This window comes from Lepisma saccharinum, unplaced genomic scaffold (assembly GCF_977018435.1).
Source record: "Lepisma saccharinum unplaced genomic scaffold, izLepSacc3.1 HAP1_SCAFFOLD_1001, whole genome shotgun sequence".
Lineage (NCBI taxonomy): Eukaryota > Metazoa > Arthropoda > Insecta > Zygentoma > Lepismatidae > Lepisma > Lepisma saccharinum.
The window spans coordinates 16,078-27,187 of NW_028143651.1; the positions used below are offsets into that span (position 1 = coordinate 16,078).

An 11,110-nucleotide genomic window follows, 5' to 3' on the forward strand; every position below is an offset into this window, starting at 1 on the left:
CGAGAAGTAGGTCTGTAGGGACTTCATTCTATGTGTCCTCTTCTCTATTAGAATCGACAAAACGAAAGATGTTTAATCTTTTGTGTATTGGAATTCAATAAAGTCCCAAAACGTGTAATTTGGTGTGCGAGAGGACGCGTTGAACATAAATTTCTCTCGTCAAAATGTTCTCTTTTGGTTCCTTCCGTTAGTCAATTATCCAAACAATAAATTCCTTCTATTTGATCGGAAACTGTTGGACATTCAAATATAACATTTTGTGTACTGAAAGTTGTATTACATGATATGGTATTATAACATATTTTATGTCTCGCTCAATCTGTGTCTTCAAATGTGAGATAAAAAATTATCAAAGATATCAAAAATTAATGAGATTTCAATGGTTGCCCATGGATTGTTTGATACTAATACACAAATGGATATCGACATCCTTTACGCTGTATGCTGCTACATACTTCTATTAGGTAGGCATTGCGATTTTTCTATCTTACATAGTTTCTATGTCCAAACTAAAATGCAATAATACGTCATGTTGGTTGGTATTTTGGACATCTTTAAGTTCAACAAATCCCACAGCCATACTGCAGGGTCGAGTGTAGAGTACTGTGGGAACTACTTTCTCTCGCTCGTACTTGTTCGAGGCTCCCACGCTCGAGTGTTTACAATGGAATAACATTTTAATCTGACAATAAACGTAGACACATGTATGTAAAATAACTGTGCTTTCAGTTTCAGCCCATAACCATATGTTTCATTTTCAAATACCATATACATTTTATCAAGGAGATAATTACAATGTTTACTTACGTTTCAATTTCAATGCGTCTCTCACCTTACGATGCATATTTAAGGGTCCACTACTACAAATATATGGTTATATCACTCGTTTTTAGAGTTATTAGCTCGAGCGAAGCTGATCTCAATTCCGTACGCTATCCAGCGTCGTCCGTACGAACTATTTGGCGCTCGAGAGAAACCCTCTTCCAGCACTACTCTACTTCAAAGGTTTCACAAATTGTTAAAGCAAGGTATAGTGATATCCATTGTGCAATAAAACCCATAATTTCCTTAAGGAATTTAATTCCGTGTATATTCCATAGGATTTTTTTAATGCTAGCTCTGAAGTTAATTTACATATTATGTAGAACATTGTTAAACTATTAATATCAGAATGCACAATAAACACTTATTTAAGTGATTGAATGTTACATATATGGCATATACATAGAGCAAATACAGAATAATGTCTACCTTTCATTTTGAAATTGTACCTTTCAACAAATTATACAATATTGCTAGTTTCTTTATGTAATATTACATCTTTTCAATATCACTACGAATCATATACAGGGTGTCTCAAAAAGTCACTTAACACCCTCGGTACAAAGCCACTGCAGCGCGCAACATGAAAATGGTGATGACCAATCGTTATCAAGCCAAGAGGGTACCACATTGACACCACCCGCATGGTCGGCGGCCATCTTGATGTTCGACATCTTGAATTCAACTTCAGAATTTTAAATGGGAAGGGGGTGATATGATATATCAAATCAGGCTAGAATTTCACGAGAAATGCAATGGTGGAGGTTTTTTTTTTATGGATCTTTAACAAGTAAAAAGTTATGACTGAATTTTGGTACCAATTTACTCCTTTTCGAGGTGTTAGAAAAATGCCTTAAAATTTGTTTAGCTCATCGGTAATGCATCGAGATCAAAGAGACGTCTAGGGAGAGAAGTTCGCATGCCACTGCACAAGATTTTAATCGGATACATCCATGATGAGCTGTGCATTATGAATGGTTGTCGCGAAGAATTACAGTGTGACGCTTCCATTAAATGAAAAGTCCTTCACAGTGACAAGGCTAATGTTTATGTTCATAAGGAAGTTCATAAACAGAATATTCGATGCTTTTTTATCTGATAACCCATTTTCGACAGATCAAAGCTGAATGGTTAGTGCTGGTAAGTTAATGGTGTGCCGTGCTGTGTGGAACACGACTGGTTAGTCAATTTTCTATCAACGGAACCTTAAGTGCTTAGGGCTACTTGGAATTGTTAAATAAACAGGTTTTTTCATCCTTGCTTATGGAAGAAGGTACTTTTTACAGGGTTTTTTTTCAATAGCGAGGAACACCAGAACACTATGGGAACGTTGTGAAGCAGTTTCTGTCCAACGTTAGTTATCAGATGACAAGGGTCGAATATTCAGTTTATGAACTTCCTTATGATCATAAACATTAGCCTTGTCACTGTGAAGGACTTTTCATTTAATGGAAGCGTCACACTGTAAATTGTTCGCGACAACCATTCATAATACGCAGCTCTATGTGGATGTATCCGATTAAAATCTTGTGCAATGGCATGTGAACTTTTCTCCCTAGACATCACTTTGATCTTGATGCATTATAAACAAATTTTAAGGCATTTTTCTAACACCTCGAAAAGGAGTAAATTGGTACAAGAATTCAGTCATAACTTTTTACTGGTTAAAGATACATCGAAAAAACCTTCACCATTGCATTTCTCGTGAAATTCTAGCCTGCTTTGATATATCATATCACCCCCTTCCCATTTAAAATTCTGAAGTTGAATTCAAGATGGAAGACATCAAAATGGCCGCCGACCACGTGGGTAGCGTCAATGTGGTTCCCCCTTGGCCTGATAACGATTGGTCATCACCATTTCCAAGTTGCGCGCTACAGTGGCCTTGTACCGGGAGTGTTAAATGACTTTTTGAGCCACCCTGTATATTTTCTAAAATCGACACTTCCGATACACACGTATCAATTTCTAGTAACTTCTATCATCATTCAAAGTAGAGATATTATGTAAACATTGTATGACAAGATCAGATGTAGGTAGACTATGACACTTGTAAGTAACATACACGTTTATATTTTTAAAAAATCACCTTGCGAACACAATATAAAAAGTTACAAAATTATGTGAACGGATGAATGAATATTTGCCCCAATAAATTCTGTATTTGGAGTAAGACATTTTGTAAACACACTTACATAAACTAAGCAATTGAAAACTAATTATTACCACGAGGTTTTTAGATGTTGTAGCAGTTCGTGATTATTCTTATTTCACAACATCAAGACTCACATTTTGAAGGTAAATACTTATTGTCCCAAAACATAAGTTAAAATTAAAGAAAATCTGTGACTGTGACATTCGCGTAGAACCCCATGCTGCGTTTAACTATTAATATCGGACTATAGAGCGCTCTATTGCATTGGTTGACTAATAGGATATAGTAATATTGTAATTCCCTCTTCACTTCTAGTGAATTACTTAACATTACGTACCTTACATCTCAAATTTGAAAGGGAAAACATTATTAATAGGCAGGCTTTTATTATATTTAGAAATATCTGATGAATTAACATTTAAAAAATACTAAGTTATATGAATACATGTAGCTATGAATATTTGCTTTAGAAACGCTTTACTCAAAGCAAGTTTTTTTACACACATTATAGAAATAACTAATTGCAAACAAATTAGGAATAAATTATTCCTAACAAAAGCTACAATGAGGAGTATTTTTTACTTTTTATGGCGCAGAATGGTGAATCTTATTGTACCAAAATGCACACTTATTTATCATAGCAACACAAGATATTCTTCTATGTGTTTACACAAAATTCTCTGCCATATGATATTAATTTACAGTTTCATGTTGGATTGAAGATTAATGAACTATGGACATAAAAAAGAATTTAAACATTTGTTTTAATAATTTAATATTACACTCCTATAGAAATATCGCTTGTGCGTATAGAAAGTTCTCAATTTAATGCAAAAAGAACACTAGCTTCATGTGAGAGAGAAACTCTAATAGTTTTTATTTCTTCTGCAAGAGTTCTTAACTCCTCCATTCACTGCAGTTGGTGTTGCTTGTCAATATTTAGCAATTTTCTACAATTGCAACTGCAACCATGTATGAACGTTTGCATTCAAGCACGTGATATTTGTGACAATAAATATTAAAATTAACGAAATAAAAATTTGGTGACTGCAAATATTTTTTTTCTTATCACAATTCTAACAAAGATCAGAAGTAGTTGTTCACACTCTACAAAAACAACCATTAATTATTTGCTATTTTAAAATAATTTTTCTTTCTATAATTTTAGAAAACTGTGCAATTGAGCATTATGTTATTCTCTTTCTGACTATGCGTCGGACAATATAAACATTATATTTACTCTCAATTTATTCCTTAAACTTGTGTATAAAATGCATCAATCACATGAGAGATTCATTGTTAACTGATTCTTTTAATAAAACATGAAAATACTTTCTAGTTTCTTTCAAATTCAGATTTACTTGAGAATTGTTTGAGTTTAAATTTCTTGTTCTGAGTTATTCTGGAATAAATAAAATACTTGACACCCTTCCATTCTCTATCTTTTAGGATCCCATTACTTTCTTGAATACACCTCTCACACTCATCCTTCTTGGGAATTATTTCCCTAACTAAATGCCTCTTGAAAAAGTTCGACACTACTTCTACTTCCTCTCTTGACCACCACTTCTTTTTAGATGGCTTTCTCTTCTTTTTAAAAATGTTTTCTATTTCAGGATGACTTTCAGCAAATGTATGCATATCTGTATGTTCCTCACTTGTTTCAGATAAACGTTCTTCAACGCTATTGCAAATATTGCCTTGTAGTTCCTCAAATCTTTCATTGCTGACCATATCTGTCAAATGAAAAGTGATTTTTATTAATTGTGTACATGTAAGAAAGGTAACAATTTTCTAACTGAAAATTGAATTTAAGATACCATAGGACGGGACGTGTATGATATAAAATCAACGTCAGCGTAATGAATGACTATAAATTATAAACATAATTTCATTGAAATTTCAACACATGTATTCCTGCTCCAAAAATAACAATACGCCCAGGGTTTTTTTTTTTTTTTGTTATTAGCGATAAACCCGAAATGTAACGGAGAGACGCAGCAAGTAGTATATGCACGATTTATAACAAATGTGACTGATTCACGGCTGTAATTTTGTCGCGAATTTTAGCGAAAATTTACCGTTTCTGCGAACATTTTCATTTTTACGATAAAAACGAAAAAATGGCATTTTTTACAAATTTCTTTTTAAGAAATATATTCGATTTGAAGATGTTGGCTGCAAAGGAATGAGAAATCATTTGGAAAGGCACAGTAACCTGAAAGTTTATTATTTTTTATGTTGTTTTATGAATGAAAGTAAATGAGAGACAGATTGTTTTGTACATTCCACTTTTTCTAAAATATAAATATAACTGAGTAAGGCTGATTTTCAGAAGGTGAAATTTATTATTTACTATTTTTAAGCTTATTTTCCCATAAATGTTGCAAACATTAAGCCTTGTATAAATTAATAATTCATTGATTTAGTAACATTATGTATAAGTGCATGGCATTAAAAATTACCACGAAATTTTCACGAAATTACTGCCATATTTTTAACTATAAACACGATATTTCATATATTTTTCACGAAATTCTTGAAAAAATAATACAAAAAAACCAGCCCTAAATATACCCATTCCATGGGTTTATAAATTTATGTGGTAATTTGGAAAATTGTAAATCTTTCTACACTATATGAAAGGAAATATTCATTGAAGAGTAAATGAATCGAGGTTTCCTAATCATCCGAAAATGGAACACTGTCGCGTGATTTAGAAGATTCAAAGGAAAAGATGAATTTGAAATTATTAGATATATTGCCTAAAAATAATCTAAATTTTTACCAATGACTTGCAAACCAAAATTATGGGAGTGTGTGCATGTGCATGTATATATATGTCTGATACAGAATAAGAATTTTGAGAAATGGTACTCTGATCATTGTATAAAGTAACGATTATTTGTAAAAACGAAAATCATTTACATATTTGATATCCCTGCATTCAACGTATAATTACTTGATATTTTGTATGTATATATTATAAATAAAAGTTGGTCTCGATTTTCATTTTAAGTAAATTATGCTACAAAGATGATAACCTCCCCCCTCGAAGTCTGAAAATAACAATAACTTTCAATTAATATTGTGAAACAGAGTCATTAACAGAATGAGACCGGTGTCAAACAGGCGAACTATGGATGAGTAGCCTAATCCGATCACGGAAGCCTGCACAGGCTGGGGGGTTCGTCGTACTGACCACACGTGACTCCCACCTCTGCTGAGAGCAAGTGGAAGTATGAACAGCAGTCGGTGAGTTGGGCAAGGCTCTCAAAGTGTTACCTATTGATTGTAACAAAGGAAAGGAATACGTATGATCAACACTCAGGTTTTCAAACATGTGTTCTTGGAATTACATTCGTGTAACGTAAGAATAGAAATAGTTCTTTTTAAGAATAGTGGCTATAGTCATTCGTTCTTTTTATCGTTGCCAAACCTGACTGAATCAATGTAATCAATGAATGTGACATCATCTAACATGTTCCGCGCCCGTGGCGAAATGGTGTACATATCGCGCTATGACGTAAGGGGTTCCAGATTCAAATCCTGGTCAATACATGAGTGTGTGTTTGTCCCGTCATCTATTTCATTCCTTTATCATCGCGATTACCCCAAGTGGCTGCAAAGTGTAGTAAAATAACCAAAATTAGCATCTAGAACTTAAAGGCATGCATAAGTTTTATGTTGTTGAAGGTACGATGATAGTAAAATAATATGGAATTGTGAGTATATTGCGAGTGGAAACTTAGTCCATGCTACAAATATAACATAAGTGAAATATATTATAAATGTGGTATTCATACCTGGGAGTTGAACATCAAGCTCGCTCAGTGATTTGCCCCTGCACTCTTCTAGTCCTCCTCTCTGATCCAATGTAAGGAGTAATTTGCTGACACTGGCGAGCTGCACAGTTGACTCTGGCAATCTGTAATATTCTCTGTGGATCTGAATATCGTGTCCCATATGTCTCGCGATTTGGTCCAGTTCACAGTCCTTCAGATTAAGCAATTGGGACATGGTTGCAATATGTTTCCTTAAACGTGTAGATCTTAATGCAGCTGGGTTCTTTGCTCCACATTCCTGAGAAAACTTTCTTAGGCAATCGTGTGCCCTCACACAACTATCTTGGGTTGAAGGAATGGCAAAGAAATACGGATTACTTTCACGGATGTTTCCAACTGTTCTAGTATGGATTAATATTTGCATGCATTCGTCAATGCCAGGTGTTAGAAATAAAGGAACGCCTCGGCCTCTCTTCCCACGTATTTCTATTCTTATTAAAGACTGACACAATTTCTTTTCCAGATCAGTTAAGCTGTTGAATACATCTTCATTAAATTTATTATTTACCCTGTGCTTAGTGTAAGTTTCTGTTAACAGTCTTTGAACTTCACCAACTCTTCTCCGATTGAATAATATGAGGTACGTTAACACAACCTGACAGAGCGAAGTCCATGTATATTCATCGGGATTGTCTTTCATCTTCTGTGTGAGGTCCTGTTTGGCCTTCTTAAGATACGACTGTAGTTTTAGCAGATCGTCTCTTAGTGGCAGCAAAACATCCGTATTCCATTTCTTTTCCTCCAAAGTTTTCAAGGCATTCCTTGAAATTTCAACATTCCATTCAGATGTCATCAAATGAAGGAAATCATCTGCATTCTCCTTCATTTGTATATCATGAGTTATTATAGCGTCGGCCTTCATTATCTTTGCCGTCTCAGATAGGGAATTGCCAATTTTCAGTGCTAAGGAGGGAGCTTTATATGTATTAGATTCTCCCTGGAAACCACAAAGAATACGTACAGCTTGAATCACACTTTTAAATTTTGCAGGTGAAATACAGTCTCGTAGTGTGATTATTGTATTGTCAAGTTTTCTAATTTCTATCAAAAACCTTCCGAGTTCTCTCATTTTGCTACTGATGGTACTGTGCATATGTTTTAGGTGACCATGGATATTGTGCAGTCGGCTTCCTAATTTGAGAATCAATTCATCATTTCGAACCACTAGAGATACTCTGTCCTGAACCATCCTACCAAGAACATTCTCCTTCAGACCTTCAGTGGCTACTGATGAAATGGGCATCAGTAGCGAAGCGCGTGCTTGGTGGCGATACTTGGAAGGTGGTCCATTTTTCGGAGCAAATTTACAAATTTTCTTGTGTCTCCAGATATTAGATTTTACAAGCAATGTGAAGCAATATTCGCATGGCAAATATTCTGGTGTTGCTAATTGGATATATGGCCTTCTATTAACAATGAGTTTTCCTTTCTTATTTTTCACAACTTCAACATTGTGAGTATAATTTCCACGGTTCCTAAGTAATGTTAAGGCTTCCTTTCGTTCCTTTGAGTTCTTAGGAAATGCAAAAGCTGCCTTGACGTCTAATTCATCTATGTGCTTTCTGTGTAGGTGCCGTGAAAGTTTTATCATTGTATCTCCACAGTAAAAACAATGTTGTCTCTTATTAAATATTCTTTTAGTTCCATTCTTTCTCGTAATATCTACTTCCAACGTGTCACTACTGGAAGACAAAGTGTCTTCTTCATTAATCCTCTTTGATCTATTACAAGTATCGCTATAACTACACTTTTTACTCTCCTTATCAGAATTAACTGACGCCAAGGCTTTATTTTTCTTAGTTGATTCAAGACAATTTTCAATTTCAGTATCAGAATTATCTGTGTCTGGAAGATATTCAGATTCTGAAGGAGTTAAGTCTATTGAAGAATCTTCCTCGACCTCGTTACTTTCCAAGACACGATTGGTTGATTGAACATGTTCTCTTCCTTGCAATTGTAAGTCATCATGAAGGGATGACCCAGCTTCGTTTGTTGTTGTATTTTCCACAGAAAGCACATCCACCACCATGTTTCCTTTCTTATATATAGCTGTTTTTCTAAATTCCGATAATTTTGGAAAGGATGGAGCTGTCTCTCTGCATGTAGATTTCTGATCATTAAAATTAAGTCTCTCTGATTTGCCTGACCTTTGCTTGATTGTTGTACACACTTCTACCTTTTTTCCGTTGTGTTTATTAGTACTGCTCTTCTTAAATTTTCCCACGGACGACGATAAATGTTTTTGTCTCAAAGATCTATTTATTTGTTGAATTTTACTTGTTTTGCGATTTTGTTGCATTCTTTCTACCATCCTTGTTTTATCCTTCTCTATTCTTGATGAAATGTTTCCAATTATATTTTTCTTTGCATATTCTTTGTTTCTATCAGAACACTTTGAGTAGTCTTCCATTTCAAACTGATTATTTGCAATAGGTATACTGTTAGAATTTGATACCTTTATATTTTCTTGCCATTCACACCACTCAGTTTCCCTTGAACATAAAATAATTGCATTTTCCACTCTGTGGTTATTAGCTAAATGTGTTACTTTGCTTTTCTCTGTCAAATCCGGTTGATAATTCGGACGTTTTACCCCATCACACGCAGTTGCTTTACAAGATTGCCTTTGTTGGTAGGAATTTTCATGTTCAGTACTAGATATTTCAGTTTTATCTTGTAAAGGAGAATTGTTCACTGTCTCCACATGTGGCAATTGCATATCTTCCAATTTTCTCTTCTTAGACGTTTGTAATGCCTCTTGAGCATTTCTGTTGATCCATTCTTCTTCTTTATCTTCATTCACAGATGGTACGTTGTTTGCATTGGATGTATATACGTCTGTTTGACATTCACGCCACTCAGTTTCCCTTGAACATGAAATAATTGCATTTTCCACTCTGTGGTTATTATCTAAATGTTTTGCTTTGCTTATCTCTGTCAAATCCGGTTGATAATTCGGACGTTTCACCTCATCACACGCAGTTGCTTTACAAGATTGCCTTTGTTGGTAAGAATTTTCAATTCCATTTACTACATGTTCAGTACTAGATATTTCAGTTCTCTCTTCTACAGGAGAATTGTTCACTGTCTGTGACATTTGTATGTTTTCGAATTTTCTCTTCTTAGATGTTTGCTTCACAGTACTTTCCAATGTCACTTGAGCATGCTGTCTGCTGGCAGAGTCTTCTTCTTCACCGTCATCCAGAGATGGTCCTGTAAAAATATTAACAATTTGTTCACCTTAGAAACTAATGAAATCAACATTTCTTGAGAAATGACTACGTCTTTCTCTTCGTAATTAATATTTCTATGCGATATTGTATAACATTATATATTATGTAAAATAGAAAACAAGCGTAACCAGAGAGGGATACCGGGAGGGTTATATTCCCCAATTTTATCAGATTTCCTTTCCGAAGAGAACTTTGTTAAATACTTAAATCAAGTTGGAGCAGCATTCACAATCTTACCGTGATGTGCTTAATGGGTACTAATCAGAACATGTTATATCCACGGTTAAACTTATAAACAGTCAGACTACTCTATTTGTATCTCTAATAAAGAGATATCGGTTAGTTTGATTGTTAAATAGAACGGATAATGGGCGGATCAATAGAGAACATTTTCACGAAAGAAGTGACTGTTCAACATGGCCTTCAGAACACAAAATTGCACGTATTACATGTTTCAGTAATTCCAGGATCTCAACGGTCAAATATATATTGATTGTTGAGTTTCAATTGTTTGACCCTCCCCTTCCCCCTTATATACGTGGACCTTCATATTATTTATGTCACTTCAGAGTAGTATTGAGTAGGTCTGCCAGTGCATCAAATTCTATTTTCATTTCCAATAATTTTTCTGACTACCATATATTTATCAATCGGTTTCGACTGTTGACTACAAAAATCAAATGGATAGCCCAATCGAGAACGTATATACTACATCAGGTGCGTATTTCCAAGATGTTTCAGTTTTTACCAAGTTTCAAATTTCTAGCTCTAATAATTCCGGTGATATCGTAATGTTAAAAATATATAGATTGTTGACTTTCGATTTATTTGCTACCACAGACAGACGGATATGTCGATTCAGATAACTTATATCGAGATGATCTATTACATTTTATTACGTAGCATTAACAGTTTCTGAGATATCGGCACGTAACGTGACTTCGATTGTCCCTCACGGAAAGACGGTGCTCGGATCGAGATGATCTATGATGCTTTTTGCTGGTATTTCTTAGGTTTATCAACCTATCAAGTTTCGTATTTGGAGCTCTGGTAAT

General features: G+C 34.6%; 1 protein-coding gene across 1 annotated transcript; it reads right to left on the minus strand.

The window, feature by feature from the left end:
* Positions 1 to 1,074: 1,074 nt before the first annotated feature.
* On the minus strand, positions 1,075 to 10,050 carry LOC145983464 (uncharacterized). The gene is made up of 2 exons (XM_083116570.1): positions 6,784 to 10,050; positions 1,075 to 4,713 (listed from the first exon to the last, which is right to left on the minus strand). Exons 1-2 carry the CDS (start codon positions 9,917 to 9,919, stop codon positions 4,313 to 4,315), a joined length of 3,537 nt encoding a protein of 1,178 aa, XP_082972696.1. The 5' UTR covers positions 9,920 to 10,050; the 3' UTR covers positions 1,075 to 4,312.
* Positions 10,051 to 11,110: the final 1,060 nt, after the last annotated feature.

Excerpts from the sequence above, each read along its gene's own strand:
- LOC145983464 (XM_083116570.1), bottom strand. The coding sequence starts at position 9,919 with ATGTCACAGACAGTGAACAATTCTCCTGTAGAAGAGAGAACTGAAATA. Across the intron at positions 4,714-6,783 it reads GCTTGATGTTCAACTCCCAG|ATATGGTCAGCAATGAAAGA; the intron begins GTATGAATACCA and ends TTCATTTGACAG.